Consider the following 26,558-nt stretch of genomic DNA (forward strand, 5'->3'; position numbering starts at 1 on the left):
TCAGTGCTCCAATGCTCCTTTTTAAAATTGCTCTTATTACTCTCATTGTTAGAAAAGCTTGAGATGTTGACGATATGAGAGTGTCAGCAGTTAATGTCTTTTGTAAGAGTTACCTCACTTAAAGACGCAGACATTTGAACAGAAACAGGGATGCTGCATATTCCAGTGTGAGCTGGAGGGTGAAATGTTCGCTGTGAGTGCAGCTTTCTGAAGCCCACCCCTGAGATGTCCAGACTTCCGTTGAGAGACTGTGGGCAAAAAAAGCTTCTTGGCTTGTCTGCTTTGCTGATCCTGTCATGAGCACTGGTTAGCACATGGACACCCTGCCTGGGGCACCTGGTGGCAGGTGGTTAGACACACTCATAGGGGCATGTCCAGCAGAGATGGGGACAACTCTCATTTCCCAAATTCTTTCTGGAGCCTTGGGTTCTGGGAAGTGATGTTGAGAATGCTGACTGATTTTCTGGGTCCTCTGCTTTTCTGTGGCTTCCAGGTGGGCTGCTGTGTATCTGCTCATGGTCACGACTGACACCATCATGCAGAGGGCGAAAGAACCCCAGGCAAGGCTGTTAACAAAAAATAGTTAAGAAAGGACACAGAGGGCCTCCTACTGGAGAGGTCAGTGTTGTGAAAACCTATCCCATGTTTCTACCTAAGTTGGCCTACTTTGTAGATGACAAACCATAGAGAGCAAACTAAGGTGTGTGGACTTCTGGTTTTTTAATGTGTGTGGACTCTGGCTTGAAAATGGCCAGAGTCACTGTCCCAGCTACTACTCACCTGAATTCAAGAGCAATGATATGCTCAAATAAATATGTGACATTACCTCAGAATCACTGGCGTCCCTTCAAAAAGCAGTAAATGAAAGGCAGGTGGAACAAAGAGTGTGCACAGAGTATTGGTAATATACACACACACACACACACACACACACACACACACACACACACACACACACACACACCTCTTCAGACCAGCTGAGAAGATGAAGATTACAGAGTCTAAACTTATACATCATGCAGCTTAGAGATAACAGTAACACGGCCATGTCCACCAAACCCTGGATTTGTAGGTTGAGGGAGTGAACCCTGACCACGTTATTTATTTTACAAAAGGAAAGTAGCACAAGAAGTTATTATACAGGGTCCACATCAAGAAGATGTTCTTTGCACGACACTCCTGAGTCTGTTAGAGTAGAAATCTTCAGTATGACGTAGTGTTTCCATTAGAGTCAAGGGGAAGGCCTTCTCAATGAAGGTATTAGAAATTAATAGATCAAGATATTTCCCTCGAATTGTTATTTAAGAATGTAATAACAATGTCTCAATGTCTTGAGGACATTATTCTGTGGCAAGCACTTTAGAAACATAACTTGTAGGGAGCTGGGTGGTAGTGCAGTGGGTAAAGCGCAGTGGTGCAAAGCGCAAGGACTGGTGTAAGGATCCCGGTTTGAGCCCCTGGCTTCCCACCTGCAGGGGAGTCACTTCACAGGCGGTGAAGCAGGTCTGCAGGTGTCTATCTTTCTCTCCCCATCTCTGTCCTCCCTTCCTCTCTCCATTTCTCTCTGTCCTATCACAACGATGACATCAATAACAACAACAATAACTACAGCAATAAAAAAACAAGGGCAACAAAAGGGAATAAATAAATATTAAAAAAAAGAAACATAGCTTGTTTTCTAGAAAAAAACCTGTAAGATTGCATTCCCGCTCCGCCATGAGTTCCTGGTTCCTCTCCCATGTCGCTGAGTAAGCAGCAGTCCTGGTTGGCTCCGGTCGAGTTCTCTCCAACCCAGAGAGCACATGCCTGGGAAGAAACACCCTCAAGCTAGCCCGGCACTTAACAAAAAAATATTTATTTATTTATTCCCTTTTGTTGCCCATATTGTTTTATTGTTGTAGTTATTATTGTTGCCATTATTGATGTCGTTGTTGTTGGATAGGACAGAAGGAAATCGAGAGAGAAGGAGAAGACAGAGGTGGGATGGGCGGGTAGAGAAAGACAGACACCTGCAGATCTGCTTCACCACTTGTGAATCGATTCCCCTGCAGGTGGGGAGCCGGGGGATCCAACCGAGATCCTTACGCTGGTCCTTGTGCTTTGTGCCGTGTGCTTAACCCACTGCACTACCACCTAACTCCCCTCATATATATTAATTTTTATTATTGGATAGAGACAAAGAATTTGAGAGGGAAGGGGAGATAGAGAAGGAAAGAGACAGAGAGACACCTACAACCCTGCTTCACCACTTGTGAAGCTCTCTCCCTGTAGGTGGCAACCAGAGGCTTGAACCTAGGTCCTTGCTCACTATAATGTCTGTGCTTAACCAAGTGGGCCACCATTGGGGCCGGGTGGTGGTGCACCTGGTAGAGTGCACACGTTACCAGGTGCACCACCACCTGGCCCCCTTAAGGCAACTTTCACTAGCTCTCATCTGCAGACAATTATACTGTTGTCTTATGAAATGTGATTATAGTCATCAAAGCAGAAACCAGGGTGCACTGCTCCAGAACAAAAAACTCTGGGGAAGGAGGGGAATGGGAAGGGGTGAAGAGAGCCTCGGGTCTTGGTGCATGATGATAGAATGAGACCTAAGTTGGAGGATGTTCTGCAGACACCTGCCACAGGGAGATGAGTAACGGTCCCCATGTGCCAATAGCAGTACTGTAAACCATTAACCCTCCAATAAAATGAGAAAACAAAAACAGAAAAAAAAACAACCAACAAAAACCTGTAAGATATCTGAGACAGGATCGTGACTTCACAGATAAAGAAACTGAGTTGAGAAAGGTTATAAAAAGAAAAAAAAAACACACATCACATCACATAACATCCTTTGGGATAAAAAATGGATGAAGCTCGAATTGACAATGCTCAGTGAAGGAAGTGAAAGACAACTGCCGGATGGTTTTGCTCATATGTGGCATCTAGAGAACTGGAATACAGGAACTTACAAAAAAAGAAAATTAGCCAAATTCTAAGGTTTTGTGAGAAGTATGATGGTTATCATTCGGGGTGGGATGGGAATAGACAATTTTGGTGGTGAGTGTGATGTAGAAAACTGTAACCTGGGGTTCTGTGGTGGTGTACGTGGTTAAGCACACATGTTACTATGTGCAAGGGCCTGGGTTCGAGTCCCTAGTACCTGCAGGGGGAAAGCTTTGCGAGTGGGGAAGCGGTGTTGCAGGTGTCTCTCTGTCTCTCTCCCTCTATATCATTCCATTTCCCTCTCCATTTCTGGCTATCTCTATTCCATAAATAAATAAAGGTAATTAAAAAAATAAAAAAGAAAATCCTAAAAAAGAAAATTATAACCCTGAATTAAAAGAAATTTATTATCTTTATTTATTGGATAGAGACAGCCAGAAGTTGAGAGGAAGGGGGAGACAGAGAGGGAAAGAGACAGAGAGACACCAGCAGCCCTGCTTCACCACTTGTAAAGCTTTCCCTCTACATGTGGGGACTGGGGGTTCAAACCCAGGTCCTTAAGCATTGTAACATGTGCACTCAACCAGGTGCACCACCACCCAGTCTCTACCCTGAAATTTCATAATCTTGTTAAAAACTATTAAATTACTACTAATAAATAAATTCTAAAAAAAAGCCACACATAGCAAGAAATAGAGCTACGATCAAAGCTGATAGTCCTGTAACATTTATGTGCATTCCTGTTGGTCAAACAGGACTTGAGCATCCATGACAACAACTCACCAGTACGACCAACCATGGTCCCATTTCTGAGGTCTCCAGTCTTCTGGTCCAAGGTTCACAGTGATTTGGAAAATGGTTGTGTACATCATGTGGGCCACCATGCTTAGAAGCCCTGCATAAGAAGAGTTCTGTGAAGCATATTTAAGTATGTAACTTCGCTTCCTTGCATAAGAGCTTTACGTTTAATATATACACTGATTTGTCATCATCATACTTCTGCACAAGCATGGCGTGTTCCACTTGGCAAGTCATTCCTCTCCTGGTAACCTATTTCTATTTATTTTATTTTTTCTTTATTGGGGGATTAATGTTTTACAGTTGACAGTAAATACAATAGTTTATATATGCATATCATTTCTCAGTTTTCCACACAACAATGCAACCCCCATTAGGTCCTCTGCCATTCTTTTCTAGGATCTGTACTCCCCCCCCTCCAAACTCTTTCTATTTTATCATGCCCTGAATCCCTATGCTCAAAGGCTTCTCCTTCTCCTCCTTCTCCTCCTCCTCACACAGATGAGGCACACTTGAACAACATTTGACCAGAAGCTGCACTGTACAGTGTTCTGTCTTGTGTTGGTAATATGCATTGTTTGCTAACCCTTGAAAATGGGGACTGTTTACATAAAATTTGACACATTCTGTGTCTGGAATCAAATTCAAGACCACATGCTTGCAAGTCTGGCACTATGGCCTTTACACAAGCTCCCAGGTCACACCCAGAGCTTTTCAATGTAGCTGACTCAGAGAAGTTAAGTAGCTGCACAGGGTCCCACAGCCCTTAAGTAGCAGAGATCGAAACCAGAGCAGAGTTTTCTATAGACCCATGCCTAACCACTGTCATAAATGAGGCCATTTTTCATTTCTGATCTCAGGGTTAGTGTACTCTTTCCCAGGGTTGTGATAAAGACAAGCTGATAAATTTCTATCCCCTTCCTTTTCACTCAAAGGCTCATCTGCTTTCTTTTTTAAAATTTTGATTTTAATTTATTTATTCACGAGAGGGATAGGAGGAGGAACGAGAGAGAGAGAGAGAGAGAGAGAGAGAGAGAGGGACATCACTCTGACACATATACTGCTGGGGACTGAACTTGGGAGTTCGTGCTTGAGAGTCCAGCACTTTACCCACTGCACCACCTCCTGGACAATGGCCCATCTGCTTTCTTTCATCCAAAGCCTCATTGCTTCCCCCCCTCCCCAGTGGAAATTTAATTGAGTGACTTAGCCAGTGGACCAGCTGTCCTGCTAAATTGCTATTCACAAGGAAGAGACAGCCTATACTTGCATGGTAGGTTCACAGCCTCAGGCTTTGCCATACCTCTGGAGCAGGCTGGGGAAGTGTGCCTGTCTTCAAGATACTGTTGGAAAATACCTGCTAGCACCATGAGGATGGCTATAGAGATGTCCATCTTGATCCCGGGCAGCCCAGAGCTGGGGGAGCTCACTCTGGAACCCAGGAGGATGGCACTGACTAACATCAGAATGATACTCAGGACCTCAGCTCCGATGGACAGCCACAGAACACCTGCAAAATACAGAGATGACGGTGAGGCCGGGCAGTTAGCATTTGGAAGCACTAAGATATTCCATCTTTTGGTTTAGTTAATGTTTAAAAAACACAAATGGGGGACCAGGTTAAGCACTGGGTTAAGCACACATGGCGAGAAGTGCAAGGACTGACGTAAGGATCCCAGTTCGAGCCCCTGGCTCCCCACCTGCAGGGAGGATCGCTTCACAAGCCGTGAAACATGTCTGCAGGTGTATATCTTTCTCTCCCTCTCTCTGTCTTCCCCTCCTTTCTTGATTTCTCTCCAACAACAACAAGGGCAACAAAATGGAATAGCCTCCAGGAGCAGTGGATTTGTAGTGCAGGCACTGAACCCCAGTGATAACCCTGGAGGCAAAAAATACATACACACATACACATACATACATACATAAATGTGGGGAGTAAGGATTACAGTTATCTCAGCAGAATTTCAAAACATTATCAATATAAGGTCTCTTGTGGCTTGAAAGAGGAGTGTGTAAAGGTTACCTTTAGCTGAGAGGGAGAAACAAATCCCAAGCAAAACTATCAGGAAGACACAGAGGTGCTGGGCTCTCTAGTTCCAAAGGTAATAGACGGGAGTCGGGCGGTAGCGCAGTGGGTTATGCACACATGGCGCAAAGCACAAGGACTGGTGTAAGAATCTCAGTTTGAGCCCCCAGCTCCCCACCTGCAGGGGAGTCGCTTCACAAGTGGTGAAGCAGGTCTGCAGGTGTCTATCTTTCTCTCCCCGTCTCTGCCTTCCCCTCCTCTCTCCATTTCTCTCTGTCCTATCCAACAATGATATCAACAACAACAACAATAATAACTATAACAACAATAAAAAACAAGGACAACAAAAGGGAAAAATAAATAAATAAATATATAAAAATTTAAATAGAACAAAAAAAAATAACAAGAGGTAACAGACTAGCTTCTTTTTTCTTCCAGAAGACATTATCTTTGTCCTTTTTGTTTGTTTGCTTTTACTTAAGTACTACTCCACACCTACTTATGGAGGTGGTAGGAGTTGAACCTGGGAGCTCAAACATGAAAATTTTTTTGTTTTTTGCCTATTGCTATGCAATATTTTCTGTCATTTTTTTTAATGCCACCAGTGTTATCACTGGGACTAAACTGTATATTCCATCTCTGTTTTCTGGTGGTCATTTTTTTTCTCTCTTTTTGATAGTGGGTGAGAGTCAGAGAGTTAGAGAGGGAGATGCATGATGATGATGTTGGGTGTGCCACCACTTTCTCTCTCTCTCTCTCTCTCTCTCTCTCTCTCTTTCTCTCTCTCTCTCATATATGAACTCAAACATGGGGACAAAGGTGTCTGAAAATTTAAGAGCTCTGGTTAGAAATACCAAAATCTCACTTATTTCTGTATGAATCAATTCTTTGCCCTGTGGATAAAATCCACTTATGGTTTCAAGGAACTGTGTTAAGTATGGAGGGAAAATGAGAAAGGAAGGAAAAAAAAATGCTTATGGGCCAGGCCAGGTGGTGGTGGTTCTTCTTCTTCTAGCGTTTGCCCTTCTTCCGTAGCCAGTCGACAGCGTCAGGTTGAAAGCTGTCAGGAGCTGCTTGTTGCTGGCTTTGAAAGTGACTGGGATCCATGTGGATTCAGTCGGCTAGGAAGGATCGTCAGTTTCCCCAATGAATGGGTACTCACGGGATGCACCACGAGAAGGTGGATCCAGTGCATCCCAGGTGCACCTGGTTGAGTACACACGGTTCAATGACACAAGACCTTGGGTTCTAGTCCCCAGCCCCCAGCTTCACAAGTGGTGAAGCAGGTCAGCAGGTGTCTCTCTGTCTCTCTTCCTTTTTATCTCCCAAGACCCTTCTTGATTTCTCTTTGTCTCTACCCAGATAAATAAATAAAATGTTAAAAATAATGCTTATAAATGGGATCAGGCAGTGGCATACGCAGTAGGCCGTGCATTAGCAGTGAAGAGATGCTGTAGGTCTCTCCCTCTCTCTCTCTTCTATTATTCTTCTCTCTCAATTTCTCTCTGTGTCTATAAAAAAAGGTCCATCAGGAGAAGTGATTCATTGTGCTGGCACCAAGCCCAAGTGATATTCCTGGTTACAATTAAAAAAAAAACTTACCCTAAGGCAATAAAAAATGCCCTAGGTGGTGGTGGTGCTTCTCTTCCCGACTCTGCCTTCACTTCTCATTGACAGTTTACAATTCACCATGGTGGGAATAGTTATACCACAGAAAGCAGAAAACACCACCCTTGAGGGCTTTCTCACCCCTGGGCAAATTTGGTTGTGTAAGAATTTCCCTAGCATGGTTGACTACTGGACACATCTCTCTCCCTACCCCCACAAAAAACAAAAACAGAAGCCAAACTTGTCCAAGTTCTGAGAAGCACTGGTGGGCTTCTGAATAAGGTAACGAACGGTAACATACCTTGTTCTTTAGCTGGAACTACACTCCAGAAACTTCTGCATGTTTCCCCTAGAAAATAAAGAACATATATCCATCAGTGGCTAATGTTGACATGGAGGGTAAGGGGAAAACTACTTCTAACCCTCTGAAGCATTTCTCTCCTAATTCGGAACAACTGGGGCGTTTGACAATTATATAAGTCCTTACACCCTGCGCTCCCAAGGTTGTATGATACCATCCCACTCTGTTGAATTCAGGCTTGACCTGAATGTTATTATTATTTATTTTTCTAATAAAGAATGGAAATAAGGTGGGTCACCTCTGGATAGACATATTAATGTTTCATGTGGCATCCTCCTGGTTCTCAGTCCCTCGCTTCTATGCTTATAAACTCCCAGATCCAGATGGAGTCTCCATTAGCCTGGGTCCCTGAATGACTACAGTGAGGAGACATTTTTTTACCAACCTGAAAAGTGTGAATAGAATGAACTAGCCATGAATTTGTTGATTCAAACCACTGGCACTTGGGGCTTATCTGTTATTAGGTGTTAACTTAGTCCACCTGGGCTGACACCGGGAGCTTTGAAACTGCAGTTCTGAATTTTCTGAACAGCTACCACTTGCCTCAAATAATTTGTTTCTGGTTAGAGGGAAAGTAGCAAGGTTTGTATTGATATTTTTTGAATGAATTGGGAAAGACTGACATACATCTGTTACTAGGCCGTAAGTGTGCAAGTGGTCCAGAATCTTGACCTGCCACCTTAGATTTGTGATTCCCTTGAAACAGCTAAGTCCATGTGTAAATATGTGGAGTAAGGGGTCACGCTATGACACATTTGGCTAACCGCACATAGTACAAAGTGCAAGGACCTGTGCAGGGATCCAGGTTCGAGCCCATGCTCTCCACCTACGGGGGGATGCTTTACAAGGGGCAAAGTGGGTCTGCAGGTATCTGTTTTTCTCATTCCCTCTCTACCTCCCCCTACCCTTTCTATTTCTCTCTGTCCTACCCAATAAAATGTGTGGGGGGGGGGGGGAGAGGGAGAGAGAGAGATGTCAGCCAGGAGCTGTGGATTCATAGTACAGGCGTGGAGCCCCGACGCTAACCCTATTGACAAAAAAAAAAGAAAAAAGAAAAAAAAAAGAAAAACAAAACCAAAAAACACATGGAGTATGGATTCTGGTTTGGTGTAAATGACAAATGGATGAACTGAGACTATAGCAAGTCACCCGCTGGGGTCCTCTTTCAGATAGGTACCTGACTCTTTGTCTCTCTCTTGTGACACTGAATCCCCAAGTAGAATCACAGACTGTGGAGTAGGAGGAAGCTGGAAAACTGCCTGCAAAATTTAGAGGAGTGATTCCAAGATCTCTGAGGGGAATGACTAGTACGAGACCACATGGTGAGAAGCAGTCTCAGCACTGAGTCTCAGACCTGCAGAGCCCTAGTCCAGTGCTATTTGCCTCACCATTGATTCAAGATAATTCAGCAGAAGACAGGGAGGTGCAGGGGATGCACCAGTAAGAGCTCAAATAGAGCATGTGGGCACACAGCGGTGCCTCTTCAAAGGAATGGATTTCTTGTCCCTAAATTAATCTCAAGAGTTCATATTAGCCTTGCTTCCAAGGTTAAATGAAGTAATAATGTGGTCAGGGAGCTAGCTCAGTAATAAAACACTGCACAGCATTATGTGAGGTCCCAAGTTCAATTCCTAGCCCTGCACATGCCAAAGTGATGCTTGGGCCCCTCTTCTTTCTCTGGTTAAAGTAAAATAAATAAAGTATAAATAAGTGAAGTAGTAGGCAGGAGAGTTTCACTGTTAACTTACACTTAGATCTTAGGAGAATGAAAGGAGTTACCTCAGGTCCCCCTTGTTTACATATGGACAATATGAATCATTATTTACTTCTAGATTATAAATTCTCCAGGGGTAGAAATCATGTCAACTATCTATTCTGGAAGCTTCTGACATTCAGCAGTAAGTTTGGGGAACATCTCTGAAGCATCCAGGTAACTTGGCCCTTCAACTTTGCCCACGAATTTGTCTAGCATCAAGTCGAAATTCTTTTTCTTTATGTCTTCACTCTGTTAGTCTGACCCCATCACAGAACCTGCCTTTTCACTTCCTTACCAAGGCAGTGTCATCTTGAAAAGTGTGGATTCAGGAACAGATGCATTCCTCTCAGTGGTACATGCTTATAAGCCATAAACCTTAAGATAGGCTTTCTGCATAAAAGTCTAAATACCTTTGGGCCTCATTCCTTCACACATTGTCCTTCTGCTAGGATGAGGGAAGAAGTGACACAAAGGCTGTGTTCATGATACAACCGTCTGGTTGGGCTGCCCTGCTGGGACACTTCCCTGCTTGAATGTGCAGCTGGAATTCATCTGTGTTGTAAGTGTCCATAACACACCTGCAGAAGGTTATTCACACAGTCCATGGCAGAGGACAAAGGCATCAGGGACCTGTCTATTAACCATCAGCTATGGTGGTCTCTGTTGCTTTTCTTTCTTTTATTAGTGATTTAATAATGATTAACAAGATTGTAGGTAGAATAAGAGGAGTACGATTCCATATAATTCCCACCACCAGAGTTCCGCATTCCATCCCTTCCATTGGAAGTTTCCCTAATCTTTATCCCTCTGGGAGTATGGACCAGGCCTTTTTATGGGGTGCAGAAAGTGGAAGATCTGGCTTCTGTAATTGCTTCTCTGCTGAACAAAGACATTGACGTGTGGATCCATATGCTAGCCTGTTTCTGTCTTTCCCTAGTTGGGTAGGGCTATGGGGAGGTGAGGTTCAAGGACACATTGGTGAGGTCGTCTGCCCAGGGAAGTCAGGATGGCATTATGATAGCGTCTGCAACTTGGTGGCTGAAAAATGGTAAGATATAAAGCAGGACAAATTGTATAATAATCAGGAACCTAAAGATAAGAACAGAGCAGATGGAATTAAGGGTCTTTATGTGGGAAGAAGTTAGCAAGTCTATTTTAGGTATATTCCAAGGGGCCCATGACTTTACTAATTTTGCCTGAGTCTGATAGCTAATATGCAGGTGGGCTAAAAGTATTGTCTGGGAAGGTGGTGTCAGAGTTGAGACTAGGACTAAAGAGCTGGATCAAGGCAGAGAATAACTCTCAAATATGAGAAAAGTATATAAACACTGTAGACTGTAAATCCCATCGATCCGACCTAGGGCTCATATCTATTTATATGTAGTCAACTCCCAACTGATTCAGTTGGTCATGTCACCATTGCTGAATTTCTGATTTTGACAGCAGTGATGGTATCCTGATGACAGAAGCAAAAATGACCTGAGTGCTCCCATTTTTTTTTTTTTTTTTTAATCAGGGAGATCCTACAACACTGTGGAAATTGTGACAGCCACCTCCTGCTCTCTGAAAGGCTCCCTGGGGCTGAAACTACACTTTTTTTTTTTTTTTTTTTTTACACCATTTCATCAGACAGCAAATGCTTGAGTGAGGCTGGTGGTAAGACCAGATAATGGACGTTCCAGAGAGAAGGTGGCATTTACATCCCAAGGCCTGTTTTTTCTACAGTCAGTAATTCTGGGAAGCATCTTTTTTTTTTTTTTTTTTTTTTTTTAAAAAACATTTATTGGCAAATCACATGCTATCCAAAATGGCTGCGCCCATGGGAGAAGAGGACAGGTTGCTGTGAACCCTGCCATGGGTTCTGACTTCCGGGACAGCAAAAGGGTGAAAATGGAAAATCGTGAACCAGATGATACTGTCCAGAAAGCTTAATTTTCAACATTACAACCAGAAAAATCAGCCAACTTCCAGAATCAGAAAGGAATCTACTTGAACGTGGGTCAACATATGTTGGAATTACTGCAAGTCTCTGTGGCCTAATAGCAAACAGTCTTTTTCGACGTGTTCTAAATGTGACACGGGCTCCTGTAGCTTCTGGCTTACCAAGGACAGTCATCCCATTTTTGACAGCAAATGTATCTTACAAAGCTTTGATGAGTTTCCCTTTGAGTACAGGTGAATTGAATTGTGAAACCTGCACCGTCATGCAAGGAGGACTGGTTGGTCTTGTTTTCGGTGGTCTCTACCCTATTTTCTTGGCTTTAACTGTGAATGGTGTTCTAGCAGCCAGGTATAACTCAGCCCTGCTGCCAGAGAAAGGAAACATTTTAAATTACTGGATTTGAACTTCTAAGCCCATCTTTAGAAAAATGGTATTTCCCATTTTGCTCCAGACTATGTTTACAGCGTATCTTGGGTCCAGACAATATGAACTATTTATAAAACATCTTCAGTTACCTGAACCTCAATGATTGTTAATCAAATGTATAGACAAAATAAAAATTGTAAAAAAAAAAACACATTTATTTATTTATTCTCTTTTGTTGCCCTTGTTGTTTTTTATTGTTGTAGTTATTGATGCCGTCATTGTTGGATAGAACAGAGAGAAATGGAGAGAGGAGGGGAAGACAGAGGGGGAGAGAAAGATAGACACCTGCAGCCCTGCTTCACTGCTTGTGAAGAGATTCCCCTGCAGGTGGGGAGCTGGGGGCTCGAACCAGAATCCTTAAGAAGGTCCTTGCGCTTTGCGCCACCTTCGATTAACCCGCTGCATTACTGCCCAACTCCCTCTGGGAAGCATCTTTCCCTCTCTAGTCTCACCTTCTTTACCTGCAAAATGCGTATAATGACAGTCCTGCACAGTGAAAGTATCTTGTGAATTGCATTTATTTATTTATTTATTTTTGCTAGTAGGGTTATATAGGAGGTTCGGTTCTTTTAAGGTGAATCCACTGTTCCTGATGACCATCTCCCCATCTCCTTCTTCTCTTCTCTTCTTCTCCTCTCCTCTCCTCTCCTCTCCTCTCCTCTCCTCTCCTCTCCTCTCCTCTCCTCTCCTCTCCTCTCCTCTCCTCTCCTCTCCTCTCCTCTCCTCTCCTCTCCTCTCCCCTCCCCTCCCCTCCCCTCCCCTCCCCTTCTTCTCCTCTCCTCTCCTCTCCTCTCCTCTCCTCTCCTCTCCTCTCCTCTCCTCTCCTCTCCTCTCCTCTCCTCCCCTCCCCTCCCCTCCCCTCCCCTCCCCTTCTTCTTCTCTCCTCTCCTCTCCTCTCCTCTCCTCTCCCCTCCCCTCCCCTTCTTCTTCTCTCCTCTCCTCTCCTCTCCTCTCCTCTCCTCTCCCCTTCACTCCCCTCCTCTCCCCTCACTTCCCCTCTCCTCCCCTCCCCTCCTCTCCCTTCACTTCCCCTCCCCTCCCCTCTCCTCCCCTCCTCTCCCCTCTGCTCTCCCCTCTTGTTTGGTAGAACAGAGATTGATAGAAGAGGGGGAAAGAGAGAGAGAGAGAGAAGGAGAGAGAGAGAATTATAGCACTGCTTCACCACTCATGAAACTTCTTCTCTGCATGCGGAGGCTGGGGGCCTGAACCTGGGCCTTTCTGCACAGTAACATGTGCGCTCAACTGGGTGCACCGCCACTTGGCCCCATAGTGCCCATCAATTTTAGATTTGCAGGCCAGGCTCAGGCAGGTTGATAGTCTAATTGAAACCGAGTCCCCCCCCCACCCCCTTATTCTGTACGTGTTGTGTTCTGTATCACTGCTTGCTGTTTTTCCACCTAATATGTAGATGACTAAACATCTCTACCTTTTTTCTGAAAAGGGATGTCTTTCCTTTCCTTTCCATTCTTTTTTTTTTTTTTTTTTTTAAGATAAAGAGTGAAAGAGACCACAGCACCAAAGCTTCCTTCAGTGAGATGAGGGCAGGGCTTGATCTTGTGCACATGGCAAAGCAGCACACTATCCAGGCGAACTATTTCACTGACCCAAGGTCTGCCTTTTCTAGCAGGAATAAAGAAAGAGGAGGCCAGATACAGAGCAGAGGCTGGCCAAGGAGACTATAAAAGAGAATTCACAGCTGCATAGAAGGGTGAGCTTCGTCTGGGCCCTGTGAGTCAGACCAGAGTTACCCCTTGTTTCAGATGAATCTTCAGAAATGGTATTCTTTTTGAATAAAGCCTGAGAGATTAAAAGAGAAAGTCTTTACAAATCCCTTAAAGCCAGAGAGGCGGGTGTGACAAAGCTTAGTGGTGCTTTGCCAGTCGGGGGGGGGGGGGGGGCTAAGGTGGGAAGCTCAGTAAACTGGCATCTGAGATGATTCATGCTGACATCTGCTGCCTGCCTGTTCTACCTCCACTCACTCTTTGTGGGATTCCTAAGCTCCCCCATCCTTTAAATTTTTTTTCTTTATTGGAACAGCATAGAATTGAAAATCAACATAGTCTGTTGATTTGCTGTGTGAGTGCTGCCTTGAACCATAATTTTAATTTCAAATATTTAATGCAAAGTATACAATCAACGGTGTTGCATTTCTGACAACTGCCAGATCACCTTGCTCCTATAATGAGTGACTGAGAATAGAAATATAGCACTTTTGGAGGCATGGTTAAAGAGTAAGGGCAGCTGTGGTTTGCTCTCCTGACTCAACTAGGAACCCCAAAGAGGATCACCTGAGAACCAACAAGGTAAGAACCAGGGTCACTCCAGGAACCCATCAAGCCCCAGGGGGAGTGCAAATACCTGTGGCTCATGGACAGAGGGACTTGAGAGATTTTCTGAAGCTAAAAGTCCATACCTACTCGGGAGCAACTGGTACCAGTGCGATAGTCTGCCAGTTGAAGCGCCATCTTTGGTGTGAGTTTTATCAATAAAAAGACTGCTGAAGGGAGAACTTAAGCCCCACCAATTTACAGCTGTGGATCTCCATGGCTGTTGCCCCTGAGGGGCTGGAACAGCAGTAAGGAAGCCCAACACTGACATGGGGGGGTGGGGGGCAGGGAGCAGAGAGCTGGCCAGGTGACTCAGGAGAAAAATCTACACTTCGGTGCTCAGGAGGTTGGGCTATACAGTAGGAGCCTTTTCAGATTGTTGTTGTGATAAATTAGAAAAAAAAGGGTGGATAATTCCCTCAGGAATCAGGACTTATTCAGAAACACAGGGCCACGGAGTGCAGCTCAGCTCAGCTCCAGCTGGGGGTGAAGCGGGGATTAGGCCCAGGACTTCAGACTCTCGGGGCTTGGGAGTTGTTTGGCATAACCACTGTGCTAACTGTCCCCCACCCTGTTTTATCTCTTAGTCATAAGTGAATGATGGACCCCACAATGACCTTGGGTCCATACTCCCAGAGGGATAAAGAATAGGAAAGCTATCAGGGGAGGGGATGGGATACAGAGTTCTAGTGGTGGGAATTGTGTGGAGTTGTACCCCTCTGATCCTATGGTTTTGTCAGTGTTCCCTTTTTATAAATAAAAAATAAAAATTAATAAAACTATGAATCTTTTAAAAAAAAAAGATAAACAATCTACTTATAATTAAAAAAGGCCTCAGAGTCCCATAGCCTTCAGTAAAGGGAAAGAGAATTGAAATATATGAGAATTGAAATACATAAACTTGCCAAAAAAAAAAAAAGTGGCCAAACTGGCTCTAAGACTTTGTGAGGACTCTGATGGTTGATATTGGGGGTGGGGTGGGTGAGACACAGAACTTTGGTGGGGGTGTGGTATGGGACTAACACCACCCCTAGAAGCTTATACTCCTGTAGACCATTTTGAATCACTATATATGTGTGTGTCTGTTATTTTTCTGATCTTTTTTTTTTAATTTTTATTTATAAAAAGGAAACACTAACAAAAACCATAGGATAAGAGCGGGACAACTCCACATAATTCCCACCACCAGAACTCAATATCCCATCCCCTGTCCTGATAGCTTCCCTATTCTTTATCCCTCTGGGAGTATGGACCCAGGGTTATTGTGGGATGCAGAAGGTGGAAGGCCTGGCTTCTGTAATTGCTTCCCTGCTTTAATGGTACTGTCTTTCTGTCCAGACACAGTAAGTATTTGGGAGGAAAAGCAGGGCTGGGGAGACATCACAGTGGTAGCGCATAGCACTGATATGCCAATGATTCCAGGTTAGATCCCCAGGACCACCCATGGCCAGAGTGTTCTGGGTAAAAAAAAAAAAAAAAAAGGAGGAGGGATGGGATGGGATGAGTGGGCGGGTAGAAAGGGGAGAACGAAAAGAAAAAGAATGCAGTAGTGGCTGCGGGGTTTGTATGTAGAATGTCCTGACTTAACAAGAAAAGTTGGCCCTCCAGAAAAAGCCCCGCAGGAGAAGCACCTTTTCAGGAATAGAAGTAGAGGTGGTTCAGGAAATAAAATTTCCATTGAAGGCTCCTGGGGCTGCAGATTGGGGTGGCTGGACACGAGGGGCCTCTCCTGTGTTTGTTGAGGGAACAGCAAGCTTGTTCAGGCTGGGCCCTCACTGCCAGACCTCCTTAGCTCCCTTTGTTCCTTCACACCCTGTGAAGTCTTTTCCTTTATTTATTTATTTTTTAATAAATAAATGGGTTTTTAAAAACATTTTTATATTTATTTATTTTCCCTTTTGTTGCCCTTGTTGCTTTTTTTAAGTTGTTGTTGCAGTTATTATTATTGTTGTTGATGTCGTCGTTGTTGGATAGGACAGAGAGAAATGGAGAGAGGAGGGGAAGACAGAGAGGGGGAGAGAAACATAGACACCTGCAGACCTGCTTCAATGCTTGTGAAGCGACTCCCCTGCAGGTGGGGAGCTGGGGGCTCGAGTCTTTTTCCTTTCTTAAGCCCAAGTCTCTAGTATTTGTGATAAACTGAACTAAACAGCAAATGAGACATGACATCCCAGGGGCCATCATCTGCTGGAAACACACTTTTATTGGGTCTGTGCAATCTTTCCAGAATACCTTAACATTGGGAAACCTCACACAGAAATACCTTAATTCCTTTGAAAAATCAAATGGGGAAGGGGGTGTGTAAGTGGGGCAACGGGTTAAGTGCACATGGCATGAAGCCCAAGGATGGGCGTAAAGATCCTGGTTTGAGCTCCCTGCCTTCCCACCTGCAGGGGAGTCGCCTCACAGGTGGTGAAGCAGGTCTGCAGGTGTCTGTCTTTCTCTCTCCCTCTCTGTCTTCCCCTTGTCTTTCAGTTTCTCTCTGTCCTATCAACAACAACAACAGCAATAATGACAAGAGGGGCAACAAAAATGGAAAAAAAAAGGTCTCCAGGAGCAGTGGATTCATAGCACCAGCATGAGCCCCAGTGATAACCCTGGAGGCAAAAATAAAATAAAACAAAATAAAAATAGAAAAGAAAATCAGATCTGGGCAAAGGACATAGCAAAATGGTTATGCAAAGAGACTGTCTTGTCTGAAGCTCCAGGGTCTGAGGTTCAGTCCCATGCATCACCATAAGCCAGAGCTGAGCAGTGCTCTGGAAAAAAAAAAAAAGAGAAAGAGAGAGAAATGAAGAGATATGAAAAAAAAAAGTCAGAGGATCTGAGAACACTGAGTTCATAAATCCACCTGACCATAAATTAATTATTGGATAGAAACAGAAAGAAATTGAGAGAGAAGGGAAGGAGAAATAGGAAGAGAGACAGGAAAACACCTACAGGTCTGCTTTACCACTCATGAAGCTGTAGGTGGGGACCAGGGTCTTGAACCCAGGTCCTTGCACACAGTACTTCATGCCCTTAACCAAGTGCATCACCACCTGGCTCCAGTCATTGGCATTTCTAACTTTATCTGTTTCATTTCCATTTGTTACCACCTTCAGGAAGCTTTTTTTTAAAAAAAAATTTATTTATTCCCTTTTGTTATCCTTGTTGTTTTATTGTTGTAGTTATTATTCTTGTCATCGTTGTTGGATGACTCCCCTGTAGGTAGGAAGCCAGGGCCTTGAACCAAGATCCTGACACTGGTCCTTGCGCTTTGCAGCTATTTTTTTTTTTTCTTTTGCAACCCCTGGTGCATACCTTTTATTGTTTCCTTGTAAGTGTTTGCTATTAATTAATTAATTAATTAATTAATTTCATCACCAGGACCAGAAAAGTGCAGGGATGACACTTTGAGCTGAATGTGGCCACTTCAATTCTCTAGGGGATGAGTAAACACTGCCAAAAAAGTAAAACCCACTGTTTAATAAGCATGCTGTGTCACGCACTCCTGCAAGTGCTTGATATGAACTTTATAATTAAATTTATTTTTAATTTTAATTTTAATTTTTTTACCAGAACACTGCTCGGCTCTGGCTTATGGTGGTGCAGGGAGGATTGAACCTCAAGCCTTCAAGCATGAGAGTCTCTGCATAACCATAATGCTATCTGCCTCAGCTCACTCCTTTTTTTTTTTCTCCTTTCAACACCAGGGTTAGGCAGGTGTGATTCCACTATTTGTATACCAGCTTTTTCATTTCCATTTCAGGAAGGGAGAGAGAAAGACTCAGTGAGAGGAGAGATACCACACCACTGCTGCACTGTCTGAGGTTCAAACCCAGGTCCCCTCACAAAGCAAGGCCTGTACTCTACCAGCTGAGCTACCTTTCAACCCCCTCCTCTATAATTCAGCCTCTAAAACTCTTGATTGTTCCCCACCTCATAGATGAGAAAACAGACTCAGAGAGTTGAAAGGACTTCCTCAGAGAGTCATAGTTCAGACAGTGGCTGAGCTGGATTCAAATCTGGATTCAGCATGGCTCCAGAGCTCTGCCTCTGGCCACCCTCCCTCCCCCCTCCCCCCAGCTTGTAGGCCACACTCACCTTCGCTGCTGTCGAGGGCCTCCTCACAGGTCTGCCAGAGCCCCGAGTGGAACCTGCGCTGCATGAACATGTCGTCCCCTGTCTCCCAGATGTACTGGACCGCCTGGCTGTCCCTCTGGTCAGTGCCACCGCTACCCTCGCTGAAGTGAATGCAGTGTAGCATTCCCGGTCGGTCCTGGCACAGCGGCTTTGCCACCCGTCGGGTCCCCTCACACCAGTGGCTGCTGCCTACGGCAGTGAGGGAGAAGGCCAAGGCCAGGCAGATGGGCAGGAGCGTTAGCATCTGCTGCCGCCTGGCCCTGTCCATGGCTGGATGAGGTATGCAGTGGCAGCATGAGCCGTGGTGCCTCTTCTCCCCACCACTCCCCCCTTAAAATCTCCTCTCCTCTGCTTCTCAGTCCTGCCATCTGGCTTCCTGATAATCTCCTCTCACAGCTCCTGGGCAATCTGAGTGTCTGCCTGCTTGAGGTGCCCATGTGAGCTCCATGGCCTGAGAAGGACTCAAAACAAAGCACAGAGCTGGGATGTGCCCTTGCCAAAAGTTACTTTCTTGGCACAGGAGAAGCGGCTCAGCAATAAAGCCCTTACCTTGCATGTGTGAGGTCCTGGGTCAGATCTCTGGTACCTTTATGCCAGAGCAAGAATGACAACTCTAGGGGGGCCAGGTGTGGCACACCTGGTTGAGCACACATGTTATAGTGCACAAGGACTTGGGGTTCCCTACTCGCAGGGGGAAAGCTTCATGAGTGGTGAAGCAGGGCTGCAAGGCGTCTCTCTGTTTGCCTCTCTCCCTCTCTCCCTCTCTGCCTCCCCCTGTCCTTTCAATTTCTGGCTGTCTCTATCCAATAAATAAAGATAATAATAATAAAAAAGCAAATCCACTAAAAAAAACAACAACAACAGAACTCCGTGGATGATGGAGCAGTGCTTTGCTACCTCTATCTCTTTCACACTTGCTCTAAAAAAACCCAAAATGGCTACCACTCACCATGCAGGTGGCTCAGTGGTAAGGCACATGTGTGAGGCTCTAGTTTCCATTTCTGCCACTACATTAAAAAAAATGTAGCCTCTGGGAGGGCACTGAATTAGCATGTATAATAATGATGATGACAGTAAAATAAATGTGACCCCTTGCTAAGACACTTGCCTCAGAGCTAACTTGATTGAGTCTCTCTCTGTAAGATGTATGTTCCTCAGCAACTCAAACCCATGTCTGTGCCACCCTAAACCTTGTGCATTAAACACAAGCCCTCGGGGTTGGCACCTATAGGCAACCTTGCTTTTCTCCTTGAAGCCTGGACTGAAGAAGTCCCAGGAAGTTCAGTCGAGTTGAATGAATTCTGGAAACAATCCCTCTCCCTTTGGGGTGTGTGTGTGTGTGTGTGTGTGTGTGTGTGTGTGTGGTGGGGGGAGGTGCTTGGACGGGATGAGCCACAGCTAGTGGTGAGAAACTTTGGGGATTCAGAAGACTGAGCTGGACTGATGCAGACACTCTGGGCTCAGAGTGGAGAAGATTTGTGCAAACATTCCCTCACTGTCTGCTGTCTGAGGAGGAATGTGAGAGGAGGCTGCCTGTGGTACATCTTGGACGGCGAGAGAAATGTGTCCGCACTTGTGAAAGTACAGCCAGGAAGATGAGGTTGGGACGGAGCAGGGCAGGGTTTGCAAGAAGACAAACGGGGCCCCAGCCCGGAGTCCACCCAAAGCTCACGGGTACCCCAGCGGCCTTGGGGACCAAGTCTGTCCCTTTCCACAGGAAGCTCTCTCTCTGTGCCCCTGCAAGGCCCTTCCTCATTCTGCTGCTTCTGGTTTCCATCCAGCAAGTAAGAACGGATTTATTGCTATGGTTGCTATTCCTATTAAGCTTGCTATTATTTGTTATTATGATGGCTATTCCTATCAGATATGCATATTTTCTGGCTATAGAAGCAATTTAAACCTGTCAAAGGCAGTGCGGAAAATATGAAACAGAACTGACAATTAGGATCAACCCTAGTCCTGGTCTTTAGGGATAATTCACTGCTCATATTTTAGCATGCTTTTCTCAAATCCTTTTTCTAAGCATATTTTTCACACCACTGAAATTATGATGCATGAGACAATTTCTAGCCTAGATTCTTCTTTTCATTCTATTGCAAGCATTACCCTATAAAGAACACTTTAAAAAATTCGGCATATATCTTCCTTCTGTTTTTATGACTGTCTCAGGTTTGTGTATTTTGGTTTTTTTTTTCTTCCATCCCATTATAAAAATATAGAATGCTTATAGCTTTAAAAAAACCCACTAAAATTCAAAGAAGTCTAAATATAAACTTCATAGTAACATCACCACCCAGAGATTATATTTTAGACTTTATATTTTTAGGCATTTTTCTTTTCTTTTTAAGAATTGTTTTAAAAATTATCTTTTATTTATTTGTTGGATAGAGAGAGCTAGAAATCGGGAGAGAAGGGAGTGGTAGAGAGGGAGAGAGACAGAGAGAGACACCTGCAGCCCTGTTTTACCACTTGTGAAGCTTTCTCCCTGCAGATAGGAATTGGGGGCTTAAACCTGGATCCCTGTGCACTATAACATGAGCACTCAACCAGGTATGTCACCTCCCAGCCCCTTCTAGACATTTTTCTACTACTTATTAATATATAGCTTTTTTCCCCTAAAAGGACTCCCATAGATTATACACAGGTATTGTCTGATATTCTGTCTTTTATTATGAAAATACATTGTAAGTAGGAACTCACATTGCTATTCAATACTGGTTGAATACATTTGTTATTCTGTATTACCTCACTTTCTGCTCGTAACACCCCTGTGAAAGAATTTTTCCCTGCTTTTCCCTTCTTTTTTTTTTTTTTTTTTTTCCTCCTCCAGGGTTATTGCTGGGCTCGGTGCCTGCACCATGAACCCACGGCTCCTGGAGGCCATTTTTGTCCCCCCTTTTGTTGCCCTTGTTGTAGCTTCGTTGTGGTTATTATTATTATTGCCCTTGTTGACGCAATTTGTTGTTGGATAGGACAGAGAGAAATGGAGAGAGGAGGGGAAGACAGAGAAGGGGAGAGAAAGATAGACACCTGCAGACCTGCTTCACCACCTGTGAAGCCACTCCCCTGCAGGTGGGGAGCCGGGGGCTCGAACCGGGATCCTTACGCCGGTCCCTGCGCTTTGCGCCACATGCGCTTAACCCACTGCACCACCGCCCGACCCCCGCTTTTCCCTTCTTATAGATATGAAACTTGAGGCTTGAGCGGTAGAGGAAGATTTTTTTTTTTCTAAATCAGTAAATGTAGGTCCTCAGGTAATGTTTAAGGGCTTCAATATCACAATTCAATTATCATAATGTATATGAAATATCTTTTTTAAAATTGCCACCAGGGTTATTGCTGGTGCTTGGTGCTGGCACTATGAATCCACCACTCCTGGTGGCATTTTTTTTTCTGTTTTTGTTTCTTTCTAATTTTTATTAGAAAGGACACAGAGAAATTGAAAGGGCATGGGGAGATAGAGGGAAAGAAAGATAAACACCTGGAGACCTGTTTCACTGCTTGTGAAGCAGACCCCTGCCACTAGGGAGTGGGGGCTTGAACACGGGACCTTGTGCTTGATAATATGTGCACTTCACCAGGTGCACCACCACCTGGCCCCTATAATGCCTTTTTTTTGTTGTTGGACATTCCACCAATTTGTCTTATTCTTGAAAAAAAAATCAAAACATCAAACATTTGCCTTTCTTTATTCGAGATGTCATTTTGATACTAGGTCATGATTGAAGGAACCCCATTCTGTCATCTGAGTGAAGAATGCACTTTGATCAATAACTCTCTTCTTCCTTTGGTCTACTGGCAAAGCTAGTCCTTTGTGTTGAATTCTGACTATTCCTGGTCCCGTATAGGGAGAGCTAGGGAGTCAGGTCTCATAAGAGTTCACCAGGGGCTGGGCGGTGGCGCACCTGGTTGAGTACATGTGTTACAGTGTGCAAGGACCTGGGTTTGAGCTCCAGGTCCTCACCTGCAGGAGGAAAGCTTTGCAAGTGGTGAAGCAGGGCTTGCAGGTGTCTCTCTGACTCTCTCCCTCTCCCCTCTCTCTCAATTTCTGACTGTCTCTAGCAAATAAAAATAAAGATAATGAAAAATCTTTAAAAGTCTTAAAAAAAAAAGAGCTCGGGAGTCGGGCTATAGCACAGCGGGTTAAGCGCAGGTGGCGCTAAGCACAAGGACCCGCATAAGGATCCTGGTTCAAGCCCCGGCTCCCCACCTGCAGGGGTGTCGCTTCACAAGCGGTGAAACAGGTCTGCAGGTGTCTATCTTTCTCTCCCCCTCTCTGTCTTCCCCCTCCCCTCTCCATTTCTCTCTGTCCTATCCAACAACAATGACAACAATAATAACTACAACAATAAAACAACAAGGGCAACAAAAGGGAATAAATAAATAAATTTTAAAAAAAAGAGCTCACCTTACTAGGGTTTCTTTGGAAAGAACAAAAAGGCCAGACAGATAGGAAACTCCTTCTAAATTCTCTGCATCTAAATTCTCCCAGAGGCTGCATTCAAGTCCAGTCAACAATTTAGTGGAATTCTTTGTGGTCACCTCTTGGTAAGTGACCAGAACATTCCTCAAGGGTGGGTGACTCTAGACTGCTTGCTATCACAGGACTTAATTGATTGGTGGCAGAGCTGAATGCAGGGACTGGGGGATAGTTCATCCAGTAAAGCACATACTTTTCCATGCATGAAGGACCTGGGTTCAAGGCCCCAGTCACCATGTGGGAGCCTGTTGGGTTGTTCCCTGTTTCTGGGCCTGATGAGGGAGGAGACACAAGGAATGAACATGAAATGTCAGTGGAGGACCAACAGTCACTAGGACTGATGATACTTTATTGGATTTTGCTACTGCTTATATAGAGCAAGCAAGATTGTGACCAAGAAGCATGAAGTGACCTTTAACCATAACAATAGGATTTTTAGTTAAAGCTTAAAAGTAACTTATGCCTTTGATTAACCTTTATTGTTTCTGCTTTCCTAGAACAGGTAGGCATCTATGGCTTGCCTCCAGATGGCCAGTTAAGTTCATCCTCTCTGAGGTTTGCCTTCAGAGAGAAAAGCCTGTTTGCTGAATGCCATGAGCCTGTTGTGCTGGGTTTTTCAGTAGTTGAGGGCAGACCCAGCTTAGGTCATCAGCACTAAAGACTCTGATTTCTCCCCACAGGAGCCCCTTGTGAATGGAGTGGTGGAGTAGTGCTGTGGTATTTCTTCTTCTCCCAGTGTGTTTCTCTCTCCCTCTGTCTCTCACACTCTATCTGGAAAAGAGAGAGAGAGACAGAGAGAGAGAGACAGAGAGAGAGAGAGAGAGAATTCTGCTTAGAGCAGTGGAATCATGAAGGTATGAACCCCAGAGAAGTCCTAGAAGAAAAACCAAACAGTAAAATCAATGAATCATCTAGCTTTATTCATCTCCTATGCACAACCATGTACTGCCTGTGTATTAGGTATAGAACTTTGCATCTTATCATAGATCATATTGTTTAAATGCCCCAATAAGCTGCTGAGAAATGTATTATTACCCAGCCCATTTACAGACAGGTAAATCAATATTCCTAGGAGTTTAATAATTGCCTGGGATCATGTAGCTCTTAAACAGTGGAGCCATTGCTCTTACCCAGAGTGTTTCAAGTTCTGTGTTCTTTCATCCTGAACATTCCTTGGAAACTGTTGGCATATGAATATTTATACATCTCTACAGCAGAGTCTGCGGTGTCTCAGACTGGCTTATGGAGCTGACAAACCACGACCTTGGCCCGTTCACTCTGATATTTTCATAATCAATAGTAGGCCTATGATCATGGGACTGTCCCCTGTATCTTCGCCACCCAAGTCTGTTTTCAGGACTTCTTCACTGTCTGTTCTGTAGTGTGTTTCTGTCATCCTGATGACCCTTCTCTGGGCTATCGTCAGCCCCTTCTCCAGATGTTTATGTTACAAGGGTTTGCATAGACTTTCCTGATGGATTTTGCTCATAGATACTCTCCCTGCATGGGCTATAAATGACTGTGGCATGTTCTCTGGCAGGAAGTCTTTATAAAATCCACTTAATGAGAAATTCTCAGGGATAGTTTAGTTTCTACATCAAGCAGGAAAATAATGTTATTTCCTTTCCCCCCTCTCTCTCCCTTTCCCTGCCCCAACTCATTTAAGTTAATTAACAGTTTCTTTGGCATAAAAAAAAAAGTAACTCTCCAAAGCCCTTTGAGAAGTGACTTCGTGTGTCTTTTACACATGGCTGGTAGAAGTAGAAAAAGTACATGGCTTTAAATAAAAGAAAAAAAATGGGCAGGGAGAGACACTTTGGCAGTACATTCTCGAAACCCTTTGAAAATGTGTGTGCTCTTTGACCCAGAAATTCCAGTTCAAATAATTTCTCCTAATAAAGATGTGCTCAAATGTTAGCTATGAATATTTTCATCATGGCCTCATTCATATTAATGAACAGTTGAAACAGCTTAGATGTCCAGTGCTTGAGGATTTAAAATGAAGTAAGTCGTATTCCACGAATCCATACAATATTCTGCTCTTGTTAAAATGGGCTCTGTTCCTTGAAATGAAAATATATTCACAACATACCTTCTAGTGTAAAAACGATTGCAACATATGTTTTTCTTCTTGGTTAAAAGAAGAGGAGAGAGAAAATGAGATAGAAAGGGAATATATGAGTTCAGGGAGAAGAATCTAGAAAAGAAATGATAATTCCTGGGTGTGAAACTATGTCCTGGAACTCTTAGAAACCACCGTTGAATTATTCATGACAAAAATTATGAAAAAATATTAATTTTTTAAGAATTAAAAAATCTTTATTTATTTACTGGATAGACACAGCCAGAAATTAAGAGGGAAGGGGATGGGAGTCGGGCGGTGGCGCAGTGGGTTAAGCGCACGTGGCGTAAGGATCCCGGTTCGAGCCCCCGGCTCTCCACCTGCAGGGGAGTCGCTTCACTGGCGGTGAAGCAGGTCTGCAGGTGTCTATCTTTCTCTCCCCCTCTCTCTCTGTCTTCCCCTCCTCTCTCCATTTCTCTCTGTCCTAACCAACAACAAAGCAACGCCAACAATGGCAATAATGACCGCAACGAGGCTGCAACAACTAGGGCAACAAAAAGGGGAAAAAAATCGCCTCTAGGAGCAGTGGATTCATGGTGCAGGCACCGAGCCCAGCAATAACCCTGGAGGAAAAAAAAAAGGGGGGATGTTAGATAGGAAGAGAGACAGCGAGACACCTGAAGCCCTGCTTCACCACTCATGAAGCTTTCCCCCCGCAGGTGGGGACCAGGAATTTGAACCTGGGTCCTTGGCACATTGTAACATGTGTGCTCAACCAGGTGTGCCACCACCCGGTCCCTCTGTTTAAATTTATTTTAACAAGCCACTGCTCAGTTCTGGCTTATGGTGACATGAGGGACTGAACCTAGGACTTTTGAACCTCAGGCATGAAATTCTATTGTGTAACTACTATGCTGTTTCCTATGCCTTGCAAGAAAATTAAAGAAATCATAAATTAGTCAATAAAACTAGTATCAGTTAAAATATGTTGATTTCTGCATAACTAGATAATTCCACTTTTCCCTTTTTGCTTATTTGTAATTTAAATATTTGTTTACAGTAAAGTACAGCTTTCCCCCAACAAACAGTAGTAAAATATTCATTTAAAGTAAGTTAACAGGCTATTTTTTTTTCCATTTTTCTTAACCCCTTCATGGTCCAGGTAATAGATGAATCTGGTTGCCCAGGGCAGAGAAATCAGAATCAATCAATCAAGACTTTTTAACTTAGAAAACATCTGCTCATGTATTTCCTTTCTTCACTACCTTGAAGCTGACTGTGATTGAACTTGGGCTAGCCTCATGTTTTTGGTGTCTTTAGGTCAAGTACTTTAGTAGACAGACTTGTTCATCCAACTCCCATAGATTAACCAAATTCAGCATTTCTTTTGTTTTGTATTATCTTTATTTATTGGATAGATACAGCCATAAATCAAGAAGGAAGGGGAGATAAAGAGGGAGAGAAACAGATGGACATCTGCAGCACCGCTTCACCACTTGCAAAGCTTTCTGCCTGCAGGTGGTCAACAGGGGCTCGAGACTGTGTTCTTGCTTATTGTAACATTTTAACTCAACCAGGCGTGCCACCACCTTGGCCCCAATTCTGCATTTTTTAGTCCTCTCCCCACCTCAACCCCGTTTTTGACCGTGATAATTAGACATACTGATCTCTTCCTTATCCAGGTCTCAGTAAGATCCCCTGAGAGCTTAATCAGAATTT

General features: G+C 44.1%; 2 protein-coding genes and 1 pseudogene across 2 annotated transcripts in view; 2 read left to right on the top strand and 1 right to left on the bottom strand.

The window, feature by feature from the left end:
* Window positions 1–307: 307 nt before the first annotated feature.
* GSG1L2 (GSG1 like 2) lies at window positions 308–18,565 on the bottom strand. The gene is made up of 5 exons (XM_016187671.2): window positions 18,253–18,565; window positions 7,662–7,709; window positions 5,084–5,236; window positions 3,712–3,823; window positions 308–566 (listed from the first exon to the last, which is right to left on the bottom strand). Exons 1-5 carry the CDS (start codon window positions 18,563–18,565, stop codon window positions 308–310), a joined length of 885 nt encoding a protein of 294 aa, XP_016043157.2.
* Window positions 11,345–11,978, top strand: LOC103113936 (transmembrane protein 126A-like; annotated as a pseudogene).
* A 1,164-nt stretch (window positions 18,566–19,729) lies between the features above and the next one.
* GLP2R (glucagon like peptide 2 receptor) overlaps window positions 19,730–26,558 on the top strand; it is a 55,589-nt gene continuing 48,760 nt past the window's right edge. The window contains exon 1 of the mRNA XM_060204426.1: window positions 19,730–20,081. Within this exon, the coding sequence (XP_060060409.1) occupies window positions 19,893–20,081 (189 nt within the window). The 5' untranslated portion in view covers window positions 19,730–19,892. The remainder of the gene's footprint in view (window positions 20,082–26,558) is intronic.

This window comes from Erinaceus europaeus, chromosome 12, assembly GCF_950295315.1.
Source record: "Erinaceus europaeus chromosome 12, mEriEur2.1, whole genome shotgun sequence".
Taxonomy (NCBI): Eukaryota; Metazoa; Chordata; class Mammalia; order Eulipotyphla; family Erinaceidae; genus Erinaceus; species Erinaceus europaeus.